Source organism: Epinephelus fuscoguttatus, linkage group LG19 (genome assembly GCF_011397635.1).
Source record: "Epinephelus fuscoguttatus linkage group LG19, E.fuscoguttatus.final_Chr_v1".
Classification (NCBI taxonomy): Eukaryota; Metazoa; Chordata; class Actinopteri; order Perciformes; family Serranidae; genus Epinephelus; species Epinephelus fuscoguttatus.
Window position 1 is genome coordinate 31,226,387 of NC_064770.1, and position 27,024 is coordinate 31,253,410.

Here is a 27,024-nt window from a genome sequence, read left to right on the forward strand (position 1 = left end):
TGCAGTAATGAGTTTGGTGAGTTTGTGTCCTTGTTTGTAGCTTCAGTGTTCTCATACCTGTGTTCAGAAGTTTGCAGGCACATAGGGCAATGATTTCTTGTGGGAAAAAGTCCAGAACATTCCTGATGATGAGATGATTAAACAGTTGCACAGAAATCATCTCCTTTTTCTAAATGCACGCTGGATTGCAGATATGAATTGTTTCCACCACATCAGATAGAAGTGACGCTGTGTTATTGTTGGATTTTGTAGCTGAAACGCAGGCAGATGAGGCATGGGCTGTGTTTCTGTGCAGGTGGTCAGATGGTACTTCCTGTTTGGCTGTGAGACAAAACTGTCTCCATTCAGCTACTACATACCATTGCGTTCTTAAGTCATGTTGTTTGGAAACTAAATGGCAGATTTAACAGGGTCCATGACTTGGATGAATCTTTTCTCTATTTAGGAGTCAAACAAGCTTTATTACTCTGAGTAGGAGACTGGTTACTATTTTAAATCGTTTGACACTTTTAACCTGCAGTGATGAGTTTGGTGAGTTTGTGTCCTTGTTTGTAGCTTCAGTGTTCTCATACCTGTGTTCAGAAGTTTGCAGGCACATAGAGCAATGATTTCTTGTGGGAAAAAGTCCATGAACATTCCTGATGATGAGATGATTAAACAGTTGCACAGAAATCATCTCTTTTTTTTCTAAATGCACGCTGGATTGCAGATATGAATTGTTTCCACCACATCAGATAGAAGTGACGCTGTGTTATTGTTGGATTTTTTATAGCTGGAACGCAGGCAGATGAGGCATGGGCTGTGTTTCTGTGCAGGTGGTCAGATGGTACTTCCTGTTTGGCTGTGAGACAAAACTGTCTCCATTCAGCTCCTACATACCATTGCGTTCTTAAGTCATGTTGTTTGGAAACTAAACAGGGATGACAAAAATTATCAAGCACGGTTGTAGTAAAAGTTTTTTATACATTTGATAGTTGTATTGAATGGTCTGTGAAATGTTTAGGAAAATAACTGACAGCACTAAACGACAGTGTAAGCAGATAAAAGTCATTTGGGTTAATATACAAACTACTGGAACGGTCGTTTTTAAGCTATTAAATGATCATCAGACGAGTTAATCATTCCAGCTCTATGCTTTGTCTCTCCACACTCTAGTTTCAGCTTATTATGCATTTTACCCTCCCTGCCATTTTTGTAAAGGTACTAGCTATGGACCTGCTGTATGTGTGACATTGACTGGCCTTTAATTGTTGTGTTTCTTAAGTCTGAAGAGCGAAAGATCAACCCTCAGGTGTCCCTCTACCTGCTGTCTCAAGTAAGTGACACACACACCAGACGCTATGAAAAAGCCATCACCAAACCACTGATATACAGTCGTGTGGTTGGATTTCAACCTGCCTTTTTGGCCTTAGCATTACTTTTCTGTGTCAGCTAAACATGTGCAATGAACTCCTTTAGCTTGCAAAGTTTAAATTTAAAATTCAAAGTATGCTTATCAGACTTTTATCTGACATGCAGCGCAGTTGTAAGAGCTAATTACTGGGAGGTGGTGATATCTGTGGGGATATTTTGTGAGGGTCATGGGTCATTGTGTGTTGTTCTAGATACACTTTGTTGTACAGTTAGGAACTTAAGCAAAAAAAAAAAAAAAAAAAATCAGATGTGAACGTTTCTTGTATTTAAAGATGTTTTGATTACTCTGTGTTTTCCAGGTGTTCCTGATCATCCACTATCAGCCAATGGTCAACGCCCTGGCTGAAGTTATTCTCAACGGAGATCTGTCTGTCTTCACCCCGCAGACCGACATGCACAGCACACACAAGAACACGGTAACGCATACACATACACTCATCTATAACAACATCTAACATGCTACACAGACAAACATGTAAGCCAGACACACAACAACAGTGGACATACACAGCACAGCACTCACAGAGACACCATTAACGGAGCTGTACACAACATTCAGAACAATATAGCATATATATAGCAGCAAGGAATTGTTTGCTATGTAAAGATATGGTGGAGTAATGGCGTCCAGAGTAACAAAGGAAGTCACGCTACCTGTCTGTGTTCATTGTTGTGGTAGATGGTCCAGCCATGCTGCATGTTAGTGCATGTGAGTCCCTGTGTGTGTCCCACTGGCCAGCTAATCGTTGATGCTCTGCACTGTGCTCATACAACAGTTACCACTGGTATCAGAAGTGTAGCACCCACAATGCTAGCTCTGTCAGCACCATTGTCAACGTTTGCACTGTTAGCACCATTGGCTGCTAGCCACCAGCTTAGCCACCTCCAGAACCGTGTGCAGACAATCTCGTCCCAGACTCTGAATCATAGACATGCTAATGGGCAATACACACACAGAAACATACTCACACACACAGCAGGCTGTACATTGTGATCCATACTCACACTATTACATACACATAAACACTGGAGGTACAGAACACAAACAAGAAATGCACACAAGCACGCCTACGCAGGAAACCGCATGGATACATACACACACACACAGACACACAGACACATAGACTGGAGTTCCAGAAGTGCGTGTAGGTGGTTATGAGATCGCGGGGTCATGGTTTTCTCCATAATTCACCCACATCAAGGCAGTTGTATGCTAATTATCTACATTTATTTTTTCTTCTTTACATTTTTTGAACGCTCGCTCCCTTATTTCCATCTTCTCTCTCGTCATGTCCTCGGATTAAAGCGCCCTGTCTGTCTGTTTGTCTTCTGTCTTTGTGTCGTCTTTAACTGAATGTTTCTGTGTTTACATCTGTATCTTTATGTTATTTCCCTTTTCTCTTTGTCTGTTTTTCTGTCTGCCCCTTCTCTCCCCCTGATCTCCCCCATCTGATTCCCCTCACATATCGTTTTCTAATGCTCTTCCTCCCATTTTCTTTTTCTTCTTCCGTGATTCAGTCCCCCCCCCCCCCCCCTTAATTTTTTTGACCATCTGTTTGTAAAGCCAGGTGGGTGTGCTGAGGTAGTGAGCGTTTCTGAGAACCCTTGTGGTTATTCTCCGTGCAGTGTGTGTGTGTGTGTGTGTGTGTGTGTGTGTGTGTGTGTGTGTGTGTGTGTGTGCGTGTGTGCGTGCGCTAGACCTGTGGCTGTTGTAAGAAGCAGCCTTCCTTTTCAGTGAATGTGAGTTGAAGCGTGATGTCTTAACAACGTCGGTCTACCACAAAAGACCCAAACTAGTACCTGCCAGCTACTCATTCAGCGGTGTGTTTCCCCATCTTGCATTTTCTGGACTTAAAAAGTGCCACACATTGCGTTTTTTAACATTAGTGTAGCAGGTTTCCAAAGATTACAAAGATATTTGTACTGTAGTAGCTATTTAAATGGACCAAATGTAGGATTTTTTATCAAATACAATAAACAACATAAACAGACTTGAGATGGGCTTTTTTAGACCAGTAATTTGTCTCATTATCTGTATTAGTTCATGAGTTTTTTCACTTTATTTGTTCTCTACAGTTTTGCCTCCTTAGAAGCATGGCAGATTTAACAGGGTCCATGACTTGGATGAATCTTTTCTCTATTTAGAGTCAAACAAGCTTTATTACTCTGAGTAGGAGACTGGTTACTATTTTAAATCGTTTGACACTTTTAACCTGCAGTGATGAGTTTGGTGAGTTTGTGTCCTTGTTTGTAGCTTCAGTGTTCTCATACCTGTGTTCAGATGTTTGCAGGCACATAGGGCAATGATTTCTTGTGGGAAAAAGTCCATGGACATTCCTGATGATGAGATGATTAAACAGTTGCACAGAAATCATCTCCTTTTTTCTAAATGCACGCTGGATTGCAGATATGAATTGTTTCCACCACATCAGATAGAAGTGACGCTGTGTTATTGTTTGATTTTTTGTAGATGAAACGCAGGCAGATGAGGCATGGGCTGTGTTTCTGTGCAGGTGGTCAGATGGTACTTCCTGTTTGTCTGTGATGTGGCAGGAAATTAGGTCACATGATGGAACACTGACAGAGCTGGCGCACCTAACCCAAATCTCTTTCCTGGAAGAGGTTTTTTCTCTCCCTCCGTCTCCCTCTCTCTCTCACTCTTTTGTACACGTGTTTACTTGCAAGTGCACCAGTTAGATACATGATGTCAATATTTGCATGTCTGTACCTTTTCTCCCAAATCACATGCAGCTGTTTTACTTGAGTGCATGTGTAGGTATATCTTTACCCAGCAAATGGTGCCCTATTTTGATGTGCTGCCGAGTGTGTTTCTGCAGGGGTTTGCCTGAGCATGTGTGTGTAGGTTTGCCTTGCATGCTCCCTGACCTCCATTAATTTCTCAGCATAGGCTCAGAGTGTGAGCGGTTTACCAGAACATCGTCAGCTAACAGGTGCAACACACACTGATGCTAATCTGTGGTTTATGTCTGACAGCGTACGCACTGTGTTTTAGCAGCGACTACAGTACAATCCTAGATGCACCCAGTGATACAGATTGATGATACAGATGTCAGTGATTTTATTGGCTGGCTACAGTCTGGATTAAAAACACTTCAATAATTATTCTGTGGAAATGAGTTGCTAAGGCTTTTAGCTTTATTATGTTCAGTTAATAGTCTAAAAATATGGTCAACTTAACCTTAAACACATTATCTTGTTATTCACAGCCCTAATAAAGAATACTTCCTTGAAAACTTCTCTAAAATGAAAGCATTCTCAAGTGTTTATTCTTTGTAAGACCACCTTTCCTCTCAGGAAGGTGTGGTGGAAAACAGGAGGTTTTCACAGGAGTAAGGAATAAACAGGAAATTAAAAAAAAAACCCTCTAGCGTTAGCAGTCATCGAGCAATGAATCGTTCTAGCCAGAAGAACTGTCTCCAGAAAGTATAGCTTTTAGTTTTGATTCATTTGGCACACCGCTCCTTCCAGTAAGTGTGTATGCTGAGAAACTGCAGCTGTTCTTGGCACATAAGGAGGATGGGTCTTCATCCTCTGACACTGCAAACGAGGTGTACATGTGTGTTCACGTGTCTGTGTGTGCGCGTTTGGTGGCTTGTGTTAGCGTAAGAAGTGAAGTGAAATAGGGCCACCTAGTTTCAGTGTGAGATACCTGATCTTCTTCCTCTTTGTCTTCTTCAACAAAAGTTTAACCTTTTTACATAAATGAAACAACAGAAGCAGGATGTTCAGTGGCTCTTTATGTGGCTGCACCATTGGACTCTTGACAGAATTGACCTATTATTATGTGGTAATCTATTATTTACTGTGAAAATACCCACTAAGTTTAGTGACTTTGCATAATCAAAATTGTGTAATAATAAGAAATGTATATGGGATTAGGTTCAGGATCAGGCATGGTCTTCATTTAGATTCCTTGTAGCCTAAGGGTAGAATCTATTCCTGAACCTCTCAGTGCTGACCTGGTGTAACCGACACCAAAAGGCAGTTATCCAGGTGGTTGGGATCTTTCATGATTGTCATGGCCTTATTTTTGCAGCGCCTAATGTAAACATCCTTTAGGCAGGGTAGTGTAGTGCTTGTGTTCAGGGCCTGTTCCGTCAGTTTCCGTAGTGCAGGAGTTAGAATTCCTCAGTACTTTAAGGGAAACCTGGAATTTCCTCAGGCACCTGAGGTAACACAGTCTCTGTCTTGCCTTTGTCACCACTGAGTCAGTATGCAGCGCCAACGTCAGGCCCTCAGTGATAGGGACACCAAGGTTCTTGAAGCTATCCACCCTCTAGAGGACTCGTAATATTAAGAGAGTGTAGTTCCTTTGGTGCCTCGTCCCAACATTTAGGAGTAGGTTGTTGTCCTGACACCAGCAGGTCAGATACTCTACTTCCTCCAGGATGGCCTTTTCATCGTTATCTGTGATCAGGCCCACCACAGCTGTGTCGCCAGGAAACTGGATGATGGTGTTGGAGTCTGAATTGGTGACACAGTTGTGTGTGTACTAGGAGTTCAGCAGAGGACTCAAAACGCAGCCCTTGCGTGCTCCGTTGTTAAGGATGGGAGTGAAAGAGGTGTGTGTGTGCTCCATAAGAACACTTCTTTATTTTAGTTTTTAGTTTTGTGTATCTTTTTTTTTAGTTTGTGTTACAGCCATTTCATTTATATGCTGTCTTTTCATCTGAAGCAGTAAAACGGTTTTATCATTAGTAAGGGTGCCCCAGTGTCTCACCTGGTAGAGCGTGCGCCTGTGTCCTTACTGCAGCTACCCAGATTCGTCACCAACAACCCCCCCCCCCCCCCTTTTTCCTGTCACCCTTCACCTGTACTATCCATTAAAGCCAAAAGCCCAGAAAGTAATCTTTAAAAAAGAAAAACAGGTATCGGCAGTGGTTATTATTGTCAATCTGATAACGGTTTTACTGTAAGTCAGTGCTGACATCTCTGCTCAGCATCTTATCATTTACCAGCTGTTTCCTGTGTGCATATCTGCGTTTTTGTGCAAGTTTGAGGGCTGTATGTGAGAAGCGGGTTATTTCAAGTTCCAGTATGGCCTCGCCGATGTGACCTCAAAGCCAGTGATCAACTTTGTGTGTGTGTGTGTGTGTGTGTGTGTGTGTGTGTGTGTGCGTGCGCGCACTTGTGTCAAGTGGTCATTTTTTTCTGATAAGTGTATCAGGGAGGAAGAGGCTTTTGTGTGTTAGCAAACTTCGATCAACAAGATATGGCGAGAGGGATTTACCGTAAGGCACAGTGTTTGTGTGTGTGTGTGTGTGTGTGTGTGTGTGTGTGTGTGTGTGTGTGTGTGTGTGTGTCTGAGTAGATAGGCACATCAGTGATATAAGTGTGTTTTTGTGAATGCATGTGTTATACGTGTCGATGTGTGTCTCTTTTTTTGGACACACTTCTGCCAGTAAAGGGTGGCAGTGATATTGCTTCCTGGAAACAGGAAAGTTAGTTTCTTCTAAGTATCCTGCCTCTGAGTGCGTTTCCTTATTTTTATACCTTATACCTTTTATACCTGACTGTATACACCCCTCTTGTTTTCTTTTTCTCACTTGTTCTGAGGGTTAATCTGCCTTTTTTATTCAGCCCTTACTGGGAGGTATAGCGCTGTGTTACCACAAAAAAAAAAAAAAACATATTTAAAAGCATATGATAACACGATATATTCATGATTTCATGACCACCAGAAAGGATCCTACATAATGTAGAGGTATAAATAATTAATTAATCCATGACCATCACTTTCAGGTATGTGCTGCCTTCCCTCACACACACACATCTCACACCCTTGCCTCTCTGTTCTTCTCTGACCCCACAAGGCCAGTGCAGGAGGTGTGCGTCGCTTCACCAAGCCCCCGGAGTCTCTGGAGCGCTCCCTGGAGCTGTCCCGCCACCGTGGCCGCAAGAGAACTCAGAAGAGGCCAAACTACAAGAACCTGGGCGAGGAGGAGGATGACGAAAGGGCTGGGGGAGGGGGAGGAGGTGGCGGCGGAGGAGGAGTAGAGGAGGGCTGGGACGACGACAGCAGAGGAGGAGAGAGGGAGGGAGGCCGAGAGAGGGAGAAGGGAAAAGGTACAGAGGGAGTAGGAGGAGGAGGAGGTGGGAGTTCTAAGGGAAGCAGAGCGAGTGGGGAGACGGCGGAAGGTGAGTGCGTGTCTCATCGGACACAGCAGTACAGGACTGTGTTTGTCAGTGTTTCTTTACTCCCATCAGTCAGACACAGTCTCCCATGATGCACCCTGGCTACCCAACAGCCACCACAGCAGCAGCCCTCGTCTCCAAACAAAAAAAGAGAGAAACAAACTCTTTTAAAGACTAAAAAGATGACAGCAGCTTAACTTTTACTGGAAATGTGCTCTGATTTTTCTGCTTTTCATTTGGGTCGCCTTTAGGGATGGGAATCGAGAATCAGTTCCAAGTTGTTCTGTCTATTGGCATTGTGTACCTCTGAGCTTATCACTTCCTTTTAATAGATGCCGGCATGACAGTCGCGACAGTACCGCTTATAGGACTGCAAAGTGCACTATATATATATGTATTGCATGTGCTGAGCAAAACTTGTACTGTGCGATGAAATACATTACAGCAGTAGCAAACATACGATACAGCTTTGACCTGCATGTGTGTGAGATGGAACTGCTTGTTTGTTAGAGATGAGGGTTTGCGCTTGTTTGTAAGGTGAAGCAATAGCACATCACTGTTTGACTTGTACTCTATCATCCAGTGGTGAAACAGCACCTGGACGCAGGCAACACATATATTTATAAAGATGCAGCGCTGTGACAGTATAGGTATTTCATACATCAGTTGTACTGTAACGTGGACCTGCTGATGCATATTCTACTTGCATTGGACCCATTCATAATTAAGTCAGCTACCCCATCACTGTTTGTCACTGTGAGTCCAGTCTGCAGTGTGGTTTATACATGTCATTGCTAAACCAGAAAATTATAGAGTAACAGTGGGCTACATGATCAAAGAAAGTCTGTGTCTCCTGTGTAAAAATAACATTTGTGCCACGCAGGCAGGCTGAGCAGATTTTGATATGACTAAGAAAAACTAAATTAAAGGTAAGAACAGACAATAAAACAATTTTGATCGCATGTGAAAACCTGCGTAGGCCTCCTTTTTTTCCCCACACAGAAATTATCCAGAAATCGATAAAAAATCAGACCGTTAATCAGTTCCTATCCCTAGTTGTCTACTTTAATGTGCACATAACTGTTGCTGTCTGTCATCGCCATGCATTTACTGTTTATTGTCAAATTCAGATTACACTATGCAGCCTCTTGATGAGCAGCGAGACAGCTCACGAGTTAAGGATATGCTCGATTCCTGAAAAAAGGAAGAGTGTTAAAAACAGATGTCAAATCATGACAGAGGCCAAAAAATGCAGAAGAAAAACAGCAAAACATTTAATCAAAAATTCCTCTTGGCTAGTTTTGAGATGAGGCCTCCCTCTTTCGGCTGCTTCCCCTGTTTGGCACCTTTTAATTTCCCCATGGTTACCATGGCTACCACTGACCACATGTCCAACACAATCTCCATGGAAGCAGACTGTCCATTTCCACGGTGACACACCATCCATCCTGTGCTCCTCACCTCTCCGCCTGTCTCTCACTCCTGCTCTGTGTGCATGTGTGTGTTAGTATCTGAGTTTGTGTGGGTGTGTGTATGTGTGTGTGTGTTACGTAAAAAATGGCATTTCACTCATCTGAAATGATTCCTTCTTTACTTTGACTGAATAGACTCTATATGCAGAGAGTCTTGTGCAGGGCTGCACAACTTTAAATGCTTCTAAGGTGCAAATGCACAGAATTGTTTTTGACACCATGGGTTTTAACACAAATAACAACGTGGGCTGCAGAGGAACAGATAGTTTCAAAATGAGACATGTACCATTTAGGTTGGAAAAGGACACCCACCCTGTTTAACTGATTGATAAGAAAAGAGATAAAATAAGAAACCTTTTGAAGGACGGCTGGTAACTTACTGTAGGTGACAAGCTGTACATCATTGTTTGAAATACTCCTTACGTTTGAATGCTATCAAATAGCACATTTGATGCATTGATAATGTTTGTAGTTTTGTCCCCTAATCAATAGTATGCAGACACTGATTGGCTCATCTTTGCTGCCTTAACACATTTTATCAATTCTTTTTGAGCCAGTGAAGGTTGAGAAGGAAACACTTCAGACTCTAAATTCATATTCACTGGTGACAAAAGCTAATTTTTGTCTTCACAGTTATGGTGTGTGTTTTTGTTGAGGATGTGTGATGTGATTGTGAATGTTTTTTTTTTTCTTTCTACATACCAAGAAACTTTACATTTATGGACACTTATGTAAGTAAGTACAAAGTATGTATGTGTGTGTGCATGCAGAGATAGAGATGGTGGTGATGGAGAAGTGTAAGGTGTCAGAGCTGACGGAGCAGAACATCACTGATGAAGAGAAGACGGCCGCGGCCACCCGCACACACACACAGAGGAGCAGGTACATGAACACACACATCTGAGCAAATCAAACTGTTAGTTTGGTCCACATATGGCAAGAATGAATAAAAGGAAGGACAGAAGTGTTGATGCACTGATGGTATCTTCTCTCTGCAGACCGTTCTTAGACATGGTGTACAGCGCTCTTGACTGCACCAACGATGACTACCATGCCCTGTTTGTCCTCTGCTTGCTTTACGCTGTCTCACACAGCCAAGGTTGGTGTTTCCTTCATTTTTACATGTATATTCATTAGGTTGGTTGTAGTCAGGGTTGGAAATTACCTTTTTTGTCCACCTGCCACTGTGGATGGTGGATTCCAAAATCTACCAGCCACTCAGTCTATTCCCTTTGTGTTTTTGGCTGATGACTGAAGCAAATCTCGCAGCCACCTGCATGTTTTACCCACATTTGGCTGGTGTCTGGCGCTGATTTCCAACCCTGGTGTGGCTCATTCTAGATACCTGGTAACTAAGTTAATGGTTCATATATGGTGCACAACATTGCTTATATTTTGGATTTGACTGTCTCAACAGAACTATTCACAGAGAACTGTATTTTCCCATGTAAAAGTATAGTCCAAATCTTTGGAAGTGCGGTTGTTTGAGGAACTTATCACGGTTTTTAACGTAGAGGAGATGTCAGTTGGCATAATTGTAATTTGGAGAAGCAGACAGGAATGTCGCCACAGAAGCTGTGGATGGGGCAGCAACAAAGGGTTTTTTAGCCACCTAAAAAAGTCCTATCCAAAAGAATCAATATCAGTCTAAGTGTATGATATATTAAGAATATTTTCACCACTTTACCTTGCCACATAAAGTTTTTTCCAATGGGGAAGCTGTTGACGGCTTCAGTTCCCCATCTATGCTCTCATCAAAGCCACCAGAGTCCATTGACAAAACCAATAATTTTAGCTCGCTGATCACAGGAGCCGCTGGTCTACCACTGCCTCGATCACTCAGTTTGTGTTATTGTGTGGCTTTGGTTAATCTGAACTAACTTTTCATATGCCAAAGTCACACAATAATGTAAACTAACTAACTGATTAGTTTCCAGTGAAAACAGCTGTCTGGTGCCAAGGAAGAGCTGTGGAAATAGTCTAAATATACCACACTTATACTGATACTTCGTACGAGTCCCTGTTGCCCCAAATCTCTTTAGTGGAAGTAGCAAATGCAAAGTTAGCATGAGCCATAGAGTCACGACGACCACATTTTTGAGAAATACTTCAGGCTAAAATATGCTGTAATTTCAGAATCCAGGTTGATTAGAATAACGCCACACCTAAAGTTAGGTGAAAGTTAGGTTAGTTTGAATTCGAAAAAAGAAGTGAGGACAATACTCCAACATCACAGTATTCAGGTTCATGCCACCCAATCTGCATGAAACTTTCTTCCTGACCCTGTCTGCCTGCCTGTCTGTCCATCCGTAGGCATTAACCGAGATCTTTTGGAGCGCCTGCAGTTGCCAGTTCCTGACCAGGAGAGAAGCTCCTACAGCCTGGTGCTGGCAGAGAGACTGATCAGAGTTATGAGCCAGGCAGCACAGCCAGGTAACACACACACACTCAGTCACCTGCCTTTGAGACTGAAACATTGTTAATTTCTTTAGTTATCTAAATTACCAATAGAAGCAATTCGTATTCCAGTTTGAATTCCCATCACTGTGCATGGCTGTGTGATGAATATGAAATTAACTTTACATGTGCTGTTCCATACTTAATCAAGTACCATTATTTCTTTGTTTGTTTTATTTGCATATTTCCAAGCTAAACATATGAACATAGCCGCAACACATTTTTGTCTATTCATTTTATATAAAATATCAACATTTTACACATTATTATTCTCTGTAAACTTTGCTTTGTAGAGCAAATATGGAACTATAGCATGCTATCCTCATTACTTAAATATCTTTCTCGTATGTGTGTGTAGATGGTAAAGTGCGTCTCGCTACCTTGGAGCTGAGCTGCCTTTTATTAAAGCAGTCGGTGCTGTCCGGAAACAACTGTATAATCAAAGATGTTCATCTGGCCTGCTTGGAGGTACAGTGCACACAAGCATGCACACACTACACTCACACATGCAGTCCTGTCTAGGGTTGTGTGCTGAACTCAGTGCTTTTAAGGCTACTGGCCAAATTAAGTCAATACTACTAAATACTGATTGATGTTATTGAGTTAGTTAAAGGCCAAATTTTGGTACATGAGGGTGCATCTGGGGAAGAACGCCAGGTTCAGCCAGGGGGTGGAAGCAAGGACAAGTGTGGTGAAGCTGGGACGCCAGCCACTGAGTCCCACTGCTTGCAGTGGAGCTCCATGAGGCCGCCGAATTCAGACAGAGCGGGGAAACGCTGCGAAGCGCCCCAAAGCTGGAAAGGTGGCCATTAAGCTCCGCAGCCTGTTGGCTGAGCCAGAACTATCGCTACAGCACCAACAGTTTTGGTCTATTTTCCTTTCTATTTTAGAAATAACCTCGTAAACCTATCACTAATGTTTGTGGTTGTGTTTTTTAAATCACATACTTCTTACACATGTTTGTCAGTTGTGTCTAAACAAAGAGCTGTGTGTGATTAGAAGAAGCAGAGGAACATAATCAGCCTTTGACTGGCTGGAGGACAGAGAGAAAGAGAGCAAGACTATGTCACCCCTACAGCTTGTTCAAAACTTCCCATAAAAGGCACTGTTGGGTATAGGTACCAAATTCCAGGTAATATGATGGGTTCAAATGTGAGTGATACCCATCCCTAATCCTGTCAGCATATCACACACAGAATCCATATTCCCTCAAACACATATAATGAATGTTAGGCATCAGAGAGTCAGAGCAGGCAGGTGAAAAGCTGGATCTTGTTTCCATCCATACCAGTGAAACAATCCATTTAAATTAAACTTCATCACTTCCTCAAAAAGAGCAGCTGCAGGGTTTCTCAGCAAGTTCTGGTTTGTCACTAACTGTATCCTCCTCCTCACTTACTCCCTCTCCTCTTCCTCTCTCCACAGAACAGCACTCAATTTTTCTTCCTCATCCTTCTCAGAAATCTTTTTATTTCCTCTTCTCTTACTTCAGGGTAATCCTCCACACCCTCTGTTTCTCTGCATCTCTATTCACTTTCATTACAGGAAGCAGTTGTGCTACTGCTTGTGTGATGTGTTTTCTCTTGGAATTTCATTAAAAAAAAAATAAAAATCACTGTCCAATCTGACTTAATTTAAAAGTGAATTGAAACCTGAACATGGTCATTTTCAGTATTTTTTCTGAGGCCAGGCTTCACCTACTGTTGATATCAGTCAGTGTAAAATCACTGGGAGTTTCTGCTCAAATTTCCCACCTCTGACACAAATTAATTTTAATGTAGAGCTCCTTTCAACTGAGGCAGTGCTCCTTTGGTTGAAATGGTAGTGTTGAGCGTTTTTCCAGGAAATCTCATCACTGTTTTTCGTAACAATTTAATTTATTATTATTATTTTTTTTTAATTATGGCTTCTGGCTTTCTTTTATGTGCTGTCCAAAAAGATACAAAACCTGAGAACTGACCTTTAAATAATAATATTTTAAATCGGCCCTGACCCTGCTAATTCTCCTTCCGCTCTGCTGTTGGGAAATAGTGCACTAGTTGTGTTACTAATCTCTGACAGGAAAACTGGCCAGCATTCCCAGGTTTAGTTTATTCAGTATTAATCACACATGGCTTGTTTCCTTGTTTAAGGATTACTGTATCAAAAACTACTTTCATTCTAATGTTACTGCAGGAAAAACACCAGCTGTGCATAAGATAGAATAACATATACTTTATTATCACAAAGGCTAAACTTTGCTACTAGTGCTGCTTTAAAACCATCAAACATAATGCATAAGACTGAATGCAACAGTGCCTCATAATTAAGGATAAACCTGTTGTCTTGTTGAGTAGTGTTACAGGTGTTGGGAGGAAATAAAGCATAAAGCAGTTGTTATAACATTCCTTCCTCACGCTCTCTGACACCTGATGTAAATGAGTAAGCCAGGGAAGCATTAATTGCTGTTAAAGGAAATGGTCTTGCATAACACTACACTGGAATGACATCATTGTGTAACGGCTGCAGAAGCGGTGATCCAAAGGGAAACTTCTGTATTTTTCAACCTGGACTAATTTTCTGATGTTTTTATGTCTGAGTGACAAATGGAGACAACAGTATTTCTAAATTGGCCCAGTATTTAGCTGTGAAACACGCTGCAATGTAATCCCCATATGCACTGTCAGTTTATGTTCACTGAGAGTGCTTGTTTTTGCCACTGAGAGGCTCAGATTGTTATTAGAGGTGCAGCACTCAACAGTGCGAGCGTTTCACTCGCATTTGCGACTAAAAATAGGTGTGTGTGAACTGTAAAAAATATTTAGGGGCACGTGTGCGCATAAAAAAAATCAGCCAAAGCAGCCTATATTTTTGTCAATAAAAAAATATGATAATCTAACCGCAAATGTTGGAGGAACTCCAGCCACCTTCCCTCTTCCCTCTTCCCTGTGTGACACGGTTATGGGTGGTTTTCCAAGCCACTGTCATGTGGTTCAAGTGTGGCGGAGGAGACGGACCGGGTCAAGCGGCGGACCTCCGGGGAAGCCTGCTCCGTTCTCCCCGCAGTTAGGGACCGTTCGCCACGGTACCGCTGCTGGGCAGGGTGGAAATAAGTCCTGCAGAGTTTCAGAGGACCTGGAGAATGTTTTAGGATAGTAATAACATTATATAAGATATTCATATTGCGAAGATTATATATATATATATATATATATATATAAGATAAGATAATAACATTAAAGACAAAATTAAATTGCAATACTTTTTCAAAACTTGATGATTTTACCTTTCTGTACATTTTGTACACAAATTCATTAAATAATTTTGCTTGTAAATGTCTATTTGCATCACGTTTATTATGGAAAACACATTATTTGATCAATTTACATTGTGCCCCTAAAGTTCTTTGTGCGCTCCTTACTTTCTCAACTTAGGAGCACATGTGCTCCTTGGGAAAAAAGTTAGCATCAACAGACCCAAGAGAGAAATGAAACGTTTCTTCTCACCTTTTGTCGTGACCCAATCTCGCGCAAGGAGATGTCTTGTTCTGAAATATCATGACGGGCAACTTACTGCAGGGAAAACTACGTTGAAAATGTTTGTGAGAACTGGAGAGATGAGTACCATGAAGAGTTAGTTCTGTTGGAGTGAAGAAAGCCCAGCTTAGCGTAACTAAAATATTTTAAATGTCATGGCCGAATATTTAGCTAATTGTGTGGAAAGGTCTGTGAGATTTCACAATGAGACTTCTCCTTGAGTGAAACGTGGTTAAGTACACTAAGACAGGATCAAACAAAGGTATAGAAAACATTTCACTTCTCTGGAGTAGCCTTTCAATTACGATAGCAGACATTTAAAATTAAATCGGAGCCTGCCAGAAGCAAAAACAAGCATTTTAATGGGCAGAAATTGACCTGGCATCTTTGCTCCTAGGGATTATGTTGCACTGCGTGTTGTGGCTTCTGGCTGCAAGGGTCTCACAATACTGGACCAGTTTAAAAAAAATGTTGTTCCCATATTGTTACTGAGATACAAAAACATGAGAAAATAGAGTCCAGGTTTGAAACGTACAGAAGTTTCCCTTTAAGAAGTGGGAAAGTCTGTTAGGTTTGACTGCTCCTGCAGGTAATTTTGTTGGTCAAATTCAAGATATGATGTGATTTTATTCAGTGATTGTAGATTGTAGGTTGGATTTTATGTGGAAAGAGCAGCTATTTGTAATATATACATTGATTTTGATTTGATTTGCATTTTGATAACAAGCAGTTTGTTTCTCAACAACACTTGTTTTTTAAGACACACATTTAGAGATACATATACAGATGTGTTAACCTCTGCATGTGTGTCACACCAGTGATGCTATCTATCTGAAATTTTTCCACAGTGTTTATTCTTCATGTTTGTGTTTGCAGGGCGCAAGAGAAGAAAGTCTGCATTTACTGCGGAGATTTTACAAGGTGAGTGTACACATAAACACACACCAACACACTCTTTCAGATAACCAGACACTTATCTACCCAATGCAAACACACATGCACCACTAACCTACATAAATAAGTGCTTGTCTCCCATCTACCCACACACATATATACTGTATATAAACACACAAAAACAAGTTAAGCTACAACTGACAACTGGAACACACTCAGACAAGCAGACTGTCTCTGTCTAACATATGATATTAATGCTAAACATTCAGTAAACCACTTGCTGCTGTTGCACAATAGGATTTCAGCTGACAGTCATACCATGAGCAACTTCTGCTGTTGTAGCTGCTCAGACAGGCAGCTGCTGGGCAAACAGACAGTAATTTAGGGAGAATAATAAAACAAACAAAAGATTAAAAGGACAGACAGGTAAACAGGTGATCTGGTGTTAAAACCAGTTCCTCCTGACAGGCGTGTCACAACAAAAGCCGAATCACAATCTACCCGTTGAGTCTCTTTTGTCTCTGTGTGTAAAGTGTATCCACTTATTATAATTGAAACCATTTCCCTGAAGGGGTAATAGGTAAAACCAAAAGTGTTTCCCATGTATACTATAAAACATCATATTTACATACATGGGGAAAATGCCATCAGTGCAGCGAGTGCTTTCTGTTTCTCTTTGAGTGTCTTTGGATATCAGTTTTGGAATCAGTCACCAGAGTAAAGGTTGGCTGACGTTCTCACAACTGAAGCACGTGGACCATGAAGGACAAAGAGGTAGAAAAGTTCTGTTTTGGCATTCATAAAAAGATGCCACTCCAAACTCCAAAACATAACCAGTAAAAAAAAGGCTTCCTGATGAAGAGATATGTTCAGTGCTTAGATAGTGGTTGCTTTCATTAACTAGCTTTTTGTTCAAAACTGGTACGCCCAGCAGGTTACAGTAAAGGTTTGAAAATTATTTTTAAATCCTGCTGTAACTTATGTTTCCTCTCAAACTTTGACACTATACAAAAAAAAAAATCATGATCACAGTATGAAACAGTACAGCTGCTTTATTTAGGAAGTGGAAATCTCATGAAATGACATTGTTTATTTGATTAAAGTGTATTTGGATTAGATAATGAAACTGAGTGTCTATTTGCAGCCGAGTGAGAATAGCTAAAAAGCAGCTATTCAGCTTTTTATACCTGTCCCTACAACACATTATTATGGATCCCACTGCGTGCTGCAATTGGCTGATGCTCACGCTGACACATCAGGGACAAAAGCAGTTAGGATTAAAAAGGTTTTAGGACTTGTACTTGACAATCTCTGATATTCTCTGAGATCAAAGTGGTAATTTAACAAGAAAAAACTCTGCCAGAAAGTCAGATGACATAGTTTAAAGTGTGACTCAGTCCATAGAGGGAGTAAGACGTGATGAATGAGTGGGTCAAGCACAGAACTTTCACACAGCAGACTGGGGTGTGAGTCAACTTTTTAGACTTAGATGACTTTTTTTTTTTTTTTTTTTTTTTTTTTTGATTTTAGGATGTATAAAGCTGCTGAATGCACACTGTGTGCACAAACTTTGGCAGAATAGCTGAGTAGACCAGTTTGTGTTTACGTCATATTTCATTAATCTGACATGAGTAAACATTAGGTGTTTAAAATGGGGAATTAATTAAAAAACTAGTCCATACCCATTGAGTGCACAGTTGCCCACGTACAGTTTCACATGGTGTGTGTTTGGGATACAGGTCATAGGAAATTGCAGATTAAATAGTGAACTGAACCCATTAAGAAGAGCAATGTATTCAGACACAGTTTTTGTGAATTTGATAGTACGATTGCTTTACTGAAAGTACAGTAGTACCATGGCCAATAGTCGGATAGTTAGTGGGCTAAAACTGTACATTAGTAGTTGAGGTAGCACGTTGAAAGGCAGATAGTTAAAGTGTTTATATGTTGTATTGACTTAAAAGTGGGGCGCACTGGTAGAATGACTGACTGACTGACAGAATGACACACTGACAGTTTCCATGATTATGTACAGTATACCATACCATGACTTAGTCATACCAAAAATTAGAAAAAAACAACAACATTGGTCCACAGGGGGAGCCACAGCGATCGGTCGCATTTTAGCCATTTTTAAGCATTTTTCTGTTGTTATAGCGCCACCCAGTTGCCAATTAGAGTTAAATTTCTCCAGTCACCTTGAGGCGTCCTGTTCTACATATCTACCAAGTTTAGTAAAAATCAATGTGGCGGTTAGGCCTAGATAAGAAATTAGCTCTCTAGCGCCCCCATTTTGTGTGATGGGGCCAATAATGGAGGGGTCCCCTCAGATTATGTGTGGTCATATGCCTACAAAGTTGCGTGGTGATGGGTGAAACCCTTGAGATGTTATACACCTTTATGTGATGAGCCACGCCCTCCGCAATATTCATTGCCTTATAGAAGCTCAGTTTTAGGAAGTTTTCCAACTTTTACCAAGAGGGAACTTTAGATATTGGTCCCTAGATTATGTTCACCCAGTTTCATGCAGATCACTCAAACTTCCTGGAAGAGATCGATTTGAAGTGTTTTTCAAAAAATTCAAAATGGCGGAAAATCTATATAACCAGAAGTTATGGGTTCTTGAGGCAAATTTGTTCCTCATGAGGAGAGGCATCTCTGTGCAAAGTTCCATGTCTCTACGACATACGGGGCATGAGATATTCCCATTCAAAGTTTGCCATGTCAGTCGGTTGCTATAGCGCCCCCCTTTGGCCAAAATAATGTAATATTGCTTCATTTGCATCCTCCCATGACCCTCTACCACTGTGCCAAATTTCACATAGATTGACCAATCAGTGAGGAGAAAAATGTGGAATAGACACACACCCACACACACACACACACAGACACACCCACAGACAGAGAGTTACCGTCTTTATATAGTAAGATTGTTAGTGCTTCATATTGTTAATGATGTTGATCATTACTCATTTAATTATTATTTTTTTATATGAAACCACATGACGACAATTCCATTGAGCGCTGCATTCACCTAATCAAGAACACCTTCATAATTTAATCACTGTGTCACTTGAGTTGCCTCATCAAGCAATAAAAATGTTCTTGAATTGATTAAAGTAGTGGAGGATGATTTATAAAAGATAAAAAAGGAATCAACAAAAAAAATTTAAATATGAAACATCTGATTTGCTTTTTTTAGTTTCATTTTTAACTTGATCAACAAAACATTTAATTTGAGGGCATGTTATGGTACTGAACATATTAATCTATGCTACTTCTAGCTGAGATAGTTTACGCTTTTACTTGAATGACAAGTGGAATATTTTAGCCGAGATGTATCAGTGTGGCTACATGAACACAATGAGCTGATGATAAGCATGTGCACATCATATAAACATAAAAACAATCACTGCTTTGTATGCTTAGACGTTCAACTGTGCATATCCAAGCAGCTTATCTGTCCAGCATTTCCTATTTTGGTTCAAGACGTCATCTTGTTCATGGAATGTAATTTAAGAATTCCCCTCCCACTAATGATCATCCATGTGGGTAAATTGCTGGGACACGGTGCGGATGAGTAGGATTTGTGCACAGTGTTGCTCGTGTGGTGGTGTTTGGAAGAAGGGGACATGCAACAGTTTTATATCCCCAAATTAGAAACTGCCGTTTAGTAAGTCACTCTATTGTCCGCAACACTTGGTGGTAACACTTGGAAGCGGTCCAGAAATAATGACCGTAAGCACAAGTTAAAGAACGTGTACAACATTATCCCCACGGAAAATGATGCTTATCAGGAAGTGACGCGAGAATGTGCTCACTTCCAAACATTGTTTCTACACTGCACAGAGTTGCACTGACAGATGAGTCAGGTGTGTGATATATAGTAACGATTTGGGACATGAGTCATGTCTTATGACCAAGTGGTAAAGCGATGGAAACACTGGGTGAATAAGTCTTGTCAGGACACAACAATTGCTTTGTCAAAGTGCAGGTCCGTCTGCATTCTTTCTGTGTTTCTCAAATTGAAACTCCCACTCAGCCATTAGCCGTGACAAAGGTTACAGCGCTGATGCCCTTCTCTCCCTCAAACCTTACACACCCACCGTTTGTTGACAGTGTTAGAATGGAGAGTTAGGAAAGTGTAAGCTTGTAAGATTTGGCCTAGGAAGTGAAAGATGTTGCTGTTTTGTTATTGTTTTATTATTATTGCAAAGCAGTGTAGCCTTCTGCTGTGGACGTTGAATTAGTTTGGTTTCCAAAGTCACACGATGACAAAAACTATGTGTTCTTCAGAATAACATCACTGTTTCTGTCAAGGGAGTCTGGTGGCTGTGGATGGGGGAGCAGCAAAATGTATTTAGCCTCCTAAAAGAGGACCACCAGAGAAAAAAAAAAAGAGAGAAAGATAAGTTTAAGTGAACTGTATATTTAGATTGTTTACTACGTCACCTTGCTGTCAGGCAACCCCCTCTGATGGGGAGCTGAAGCTGTTTTATGGCCCTCTTCACAGCCACCAGACTCCACTGACAAAAACAGTAATTTAACCTTGCAGCTCAAGGAGATTGCTGGTCTGCTGCAGACTCTATTGTTTAGTTTGTTAGTGTTATTGTGTGACTTTAGGAACCAAACTAATATGGCTTCCACAGACCCTCATGTTAAAATGCCAACTTAAAGCAGAAATAAACATGTTTACAACCTGCTTAAAAAACAGTTTGGTCTCTATAGCTAATTTCCCGGTTCATGGCAACTTTACGGTTGATGATTTTTCATAAAAATAATCCATTTGCATTTTATTAAAGCTTAAAGCTATAGTGCGTAACTTCTGTCGCCTCCCAGCCGATAATGCGTTATTACAACTAATAAGCCGGCGGCACTTCCATGTACACAGAGTAACACTCGCCACACACCGTACACAGAATAACACTCACCAGTCAACACACACCGTGTACACAGACTAACACTCACTTCACACCGTGTACACAATGCTACACAACGTGGCGAACACCAGGCTGCTAACATTACATTACGTTCATAGCACCATTTCCAAGAAAATAATAAAGTACTAGGTCCAGTACATGTAACAGCAACACACACTACTCATAATTATAAACCAAGTCACTTATCCAACAGCAGCAAGGCAACATCCGTGTCTGCCCTCAGCCCAATTTCTTCCTTCAGGGCTCTCCACCGAGGAAAAGCAACGCCAATACAAATCCTTGTTTGCCTTCTCCGTTGGTCACTTTCCTTCTTTGCTAACCTTCAGCCGAACGTCCAGGCTTTTTCTTTGTGATAGGATCCACTTCTAAACCGTGTCTCGGCCGCTTCTCCGCCATGTTGCTTTCTCTTTCTACCTGCGCTCTACCTCTTGCTATGACACTCTCCGCTCTTCCTCCCCCCTCCCTTCTTGTTGTGAGGAAGCATTTCCTGTGCGCCAGCGCGGGAATGTCGCCGGTCGACACGCAAACTGAAAAATGATATATATTGAAAAATACCACGAGATGTTAGAGGAGCCGATCGGCTTAATCAGCATTGTGTCATCTCCCCTAGTAGTGGCTTGGGTGAATCGGACATTTATGGGCCTGTAGAAGTTACACACTATAGCTTTAAAGTTATGCATATTTAAGGGCGGGGCTGCTTGAGTGACAGGCTGTCTGCAAGGCGTCTACATAGTCTGTGAGTCAGACCCACCCCTCACTCCTCCACAGCTTCACCCTCTCGTGTACACTCTCTCTTCTGGCTGCAGAGAGTCATGATGGGGACAGCTGAAATGCCAAATGTGAGACTTTGAAATGGCAGTGGGTGAAGTCATGGTGGCTATGTCCCTTATTTTATACAGTCTATGAGGTTTCTATTTAGCAACTATATTTTGCAAATCCCGACATCAGGTCATGTGGGAAAAGGGCTTGGGAAACTAGCATTTTGATGCTTAAATCCAAACTTTAACCAAGATGTGAGTTTACAGGACTACTACTCTTACAGAATGAACTGTAACCTAAAAAGTGGAAAACCTAAAAAAATAATAAAAAAAAAAAAAAACTCCACAGTAATGGAGCTGCCCTTTAAGCATGTGAGCATTAACATTGTCCCTTTACTTCCTTTTTAAAGAGAAATATTCCAGTATGGCTCACACCACAAAACAGTGTGTAATGTGTCTAACTGTTCAGCAGTGGCTGCTTTGGCACTGTCCCAGGATGATGGTAAAGCAAAACAAGGAGTAGAGGAGTGAGTGGGTACGCATGCATGAAAAGTAAGATGTCTTTGAGAACAGTGTGTCCATAGTGCTGTATAATTAGACACAAAAGATGCATTTGCATATTGCTGCTTTTATGCATACACACTTATTGTGTGAACGCTTCCGTTGTTCTGACAGCTGAGTTTCACTTTACACAAAAAGGGAGTGAAACTCTGAAACTTGGGGTTCCATCCAAACTTACTGTAGCTGTTCAAGTCCACAATTCTATTTTATTTTTTCTGCCTTGCTTTTTAACTGGCTTCCAATTTCCTCATGTCATCACAGGGGGAGGAGATCTTCTTGGACATGTTTGAAGATGAATACAGGAGCATGACGGTTAGTTGGGCTTCAAAAACAGCATGATTCACCTGAGCTAAAAAAATATGGTGGTGTTGCTCATGTTTGTGTGGGCGCTGTGCGTGGACTTGTCCGGACTCGTGCACGTGTGTATGTTGCAGAGTAAACCCCTGAATGTGGAATATCTAATGATGGATGCGTCAGTGCTGCTGCCACCCACCGGTACTCCTCTGACTGGCATCGACTTTGTCAAGAGACTGCCATGCGGGGATGTAGAGAAGACACGCAGGGTACGTCCACACACACATATTTGAGCTGAGTCCCTATTGCATTGAATAAGTCTGAAATGAGTGGCTCTCAAGCAGCAAACGTTTTTGCTGTAGCGGTTGACACATTTAAATAACAGTATGATTACAATGCAGTACTCGTAGCAGTTGCAACGCATGTTGCATTCTTTTGGTTTTGTGCTCTGCCAAAAGTGCCATCATTCTGTAAACAAATGGCACCAGAAAGGCGGCACTCCAAAGCTTAGATGAACGATAAATTGCATTAACCTGATTCTATCAGTGATAAAAACATTTTATGATTGATGGGAAACTCTCACCTTTTTTTTCTCATAGGCTTGTATGGTGCTCTGTCATTCTTTTGTTCTCTGTATTGGTTTGTTATAACCCTCAGTGTCAGACAGGAAGGTTGATTTAAAGGGTTAGTTCATCCCAAGATCAAGAATACACATTTTTCCTCTTACCTGTAGTGCTCAAAAATACATTTGAAAAACTCAGCAGCAATGTCTCTTTCCAGAAATCATGACCCGGACTACACCTTCTAACCATATAACTCGTGACAGCTTGAGATGTAAACATTGATGGAGTCCTCCTCAGCTGAGCTGTAACGTTAGCTAGCTGAGTGGTACTAGGTGAGCTAGCTTCCTTCTGCACAGTGATATGGTTGGTGGATGAAGTTTGGTAGATAAAAAAAAGTTCCTACATGCAACTGCTCACAAGAAGGTCTTGGATTATCTTGTCTTGATTTCTGGAAAGAGACATTGCTGCTGAGTTTTCCATTATATATTTTTTGTTGCTTTGAGCACCACAAGCTGAGTGCCATCTAGTTCCATTACATTGGAGAGAAGGCAGACATCTCTACGGCTGTTATCTCCAACACTCAGCACCAAAACAATCTAGACTGATAAATAGCACTGCAGGTAAGAGTACCAGTATGTATTTATGAGTTTTGGGGGGACTGCCCCTTTTAACGTAACTTCTCTAACTGTTTGTGTTTACACGTGTGTTTTTCTGCTCTCCACGCAGGCCATCCGTGTCTTCTTCATGTTGCGATCCCTGTCGCTTCAGCTACAGGGAGAACCTGAGACGCAGCTGCCTCTGACCAGACCTGAAGATCTTATCAAGACAGATGATGTCTTAGACCTCAGTAAGACACACACAGACACAGAGATGCATACTGTACACTTTACAAAACCAGACCACATATTACAGGACTGCTGACGTGCATATTTATATAGAACTTTTACACTTCCGGGAAATAAAGTCAAAGGGCTGGACACCATAAATAACAACATTAAATCTAATGAGTTCAAAAAAGTGTATCCCATGAGAGTCAAGGAGAGAAAATTACAGACACTAGCCTCTCTAACTACAAAAACAATAAAAACTCTTGACTACGTCTACAGTGTACAATTTCCCCGAAAGAACCTGCGTCAATCTACAGACTTTCTCCTTCTTTCTCTGTAACACACTCACTCTGCAAAAGACACCTTAGATCCACAACACAGACGTGTCAGTGCAGTCTTAACAATACCCAAACACATGCATATGCATATATTCACAACCACAACGACAGAGACGAGCATACAGACACACACACACACACGAGTATGTGAGCTCACAGCTTCCCACACACTGAGATAACCTGAACAATGTTCTCTCACTGTACACAGGTGTGTTGATGATGATATGGAAACTTGCACGTGGTTAGCTCAGCCTTGCAGGATATACACAGTAATGTGAACAGGAGGGATGAAGCTGTCACACACACACACACTCTCGGTGCACAAACATGCTTTTTTTGCTGACATGTACATGCATGCATTTGCAGTGCCAAAGTTTTGATTGCATTTGACAACACCAGTGAAAATATGCAACTTTCCGTTATCACAACCTCTCAGTGCTCCACTTCTCAGCAACTGACAGGTGGCTGCAACTCAGCTACTAAGGAAGATAAGATGTTTTTAAAATGTGTGTTCAAAGGGTAATTTTTGAATCATTATTTCTCACATATGGGCTGTATCAGGGCAGCTCACCCACGTATATATAAAGCGTAAGTTTCATTTTTATCGCTATTATTATCAACAAATTCCATGAAAAGACCAAAAATTATAGAGAATATATATTTAAAGATATTACTGCCCGTGTAGCCAAACTCTTTATACAGAATTTGCATAGTGTGTGCCTCCATGCCGAAGAACCAAACAAGCAGACTGTTGTATAAATAAAAGTGTAGAAGTGTTGCTTTGAGAGGCATACAATGTGGAAGTGTATGTAGTGTGCTAAAATACATAAATTAGGGTAGAATAGGACAGACAGAGTCTCCTATGTTTAATACAGGGATACAGGGATGTTGAAATTAAGCGGTTTTACCATAACTGTGTTTATGTAACGTCTTGGTTTCATAACCTTAAGAACTGTAGAGGCTACGATATCTCTGGTGTCCTCATTCCTACATTGTTACCATGTGAAATCAAACCTCGTGAGTCAGTTTGCGCTGTTGCATCTCTTCTCCTGAGTCACGTTACATGTGTGCTGCTCACTTGCGGCATTGATAAAAGCAGCTGTTGGGACCTAACATTTCAGCCTTACCTCTGCCAAAAAGCTCCTTCGATTGGCAGCGTGGGAGAATTTTGGATGTGTCTGATATGATGATATGTGCCACGTGGATGATGACATTTGACAAGCTTGAAATGTCTTAAATTCAAAGGCCGTAAGAGTCATTACATAGACTTAAATTTTGTGGGATTGAAACCACCGCAAACATTTTAACGAATTTCATTTATCCGTTTTTTAATTTTCTTTTGTGAAAATGAGTGAAGCCTCTCCTTTTAAAAGTCCACATTTCTAATGTTACAAACCTTTAAAAACTATAATACTGTCATTTTACTTCATATGTGCATTTACTTAAGTGTAGATTATAATAATAATACAGATGGACTTAACTCACTCTAATAAACAACTACATAACACCTACCTCTGCACATATATACCACTTGCCTGTGATGCTTGTCCAAAAATCTGTCCTAAATTTGGTTAAAAGGTGTCTTGAACAGGTCTTAAAAAGCTGTCTGATATCTGTAGACAACCAGATATTACAGTTTTATAGTACATTTATTACTACCCTTTATGAATTTAATGTCACTAAAATAATCAAAATGACAGAGTGGAGTATAAATCATTTAACTCATGGCTTTCACTCTGAGTGTAGAGTGGAAGTGTAGACAGGAAGGACACCTCTCTTCTTTGAAATGAGCCTATTCCCTTATTTTTATTTTAAGTTCATTTTGGTAAGTAAAGCTCTCAGAAAGAAAGTAAAGCTCACCACAAATTCCCCAGCATGTCGTACACTGTCTATATTAGGTGTATGTTGTGATGCAAGCAGAGAAAGTCTCTTATCTGACAATGTTTTCTTTTCCTCTTTCACACTTAGTTTGTATCATTTCTTCCTTCTGTCTCTCGTTTTCTGTAATGATCATTAGCACAGCTGTGAGGATGAACATTTAAGAAAATTACACACTCTTCTGTAAAAGATATTTTTTGCACCACTCTACAAGTAAAACGTTCTGTGTTTGGTTTGCTTTTTACCTAGATTATTTATTTAATTTTTTGTGTGACTTGAAATGATTAAAATGATGATAGGTATACCATTAATATCATTTCTTAGAATTATACACGACGAGAAGACTTCATCGTAAATTCCACTGGGTTGTTTACTTAGCAGTGATGACTGTACTGCCTGTGGCAAATCTGGGTAGTCATGGCCTTTTAAGAGTTATCATGCCATCTGTGATGACAGAGCTGCAGTTTCGGTACTTTTTGGAAAGACATTTGCAGATCGATTAAGATTTAAACCTGACAAGAGTGGCCTGATGAATGGATCAAACCAATGAAGCAGCAGCATGCCTTTATATACTGATATGCTTTCTGTTGATATGTCATGGTTATATATTTTTCATTTATGTCTTCAGACTGTATTAAACAGCCGTAATTAGCTGATATCAATAACTGACCTAGTTTAGCCTGTGTTTTGTGGTGAATGTTCTACTTTTATGAATCATATTTTATTTCTTCAAACCCTGGCGATGGAAACACCTAATTCTGATATTTCTTATTCTCTCTCCTCTTATTCATCTAATTTTTTCTCTTTTGGGAGGGGGGATGTCTCAAAAAAATCACTCGATTAGATAGAAACATACCTATTGAAACCAAATGTCTCCCTGCAGCGTTACTTTCAAGTCTAATTCGGTGGTTGAAACTGTGACTGTTTTCATAATTCCAAATGCTTGTTTAGAGAGTCT

At 40.8% G+C, this 27,024-nt stretch overlaps 1 protein-coding gene across 3 annotated transcripts in view; it reads left to right on the top strand.

The window, feature by feature from the left end:
- The window catches only part of clec16a (C-type lectin domain containing 16A), a 64,085-nt gene that overhangs the window by 16,449 nt on the left and 20,612 nt on the right, over nucleotides 1-27,024 (top strand). For 2 of the 3 annotated variants that reach the window (XM_049561694.1, XM_049561696.1), the window contains exons 8-18: nucleotides 1,265-1,315; nucleotides 1,713-1,829; nucleotides 7,248-7,572; nucleotides 9,812-9,923; nucleotides 10,040-10,140; nucleotides 11,355-11,474; nucleotides 11,857-11,966; nucleotides 15,890-15,934; nucleotides 22,428-22,478; nucleotides 22,601-22,729; nucleotides 23,750-23,870. In XM_049561694.1, the coding sequence (XP_049417651.1) occupies nucleotides 1,265-1,315; nucleotides 1,713-1,829; nucleotides 7,248-7,572; nucleotides 9,812-9,923; nucleotides 10,040-10,140; nucleotides 11,355-11,474; nucleotides 11,857-11,966; nucleotides 15,890-15,934; nucleotides 22,428-22,478; nucleotides 22,601-22,729; nucleotides 23,750-23,870 (1,282 nt within the window). The remainder of the gene's footprint in view (nucleotides 1-1,264; nucleotides 1,316-1,712; nucleotides 1,830-7,247; nucleotides 7,573-9,811; nucleotides 9,924-10,039; nucleotides 10,141-11,354; nucleotides 11,475-11,856; nucleotides 11,967-15,889; nucleotides 15,935-22,427; nucleotides 22,479-22,600; nucleotides 22,730-23,749; nucleotides 23,871-27,024) is intronic. The other variant, XM_049561695.1, reaches the window with a different exon arrangement.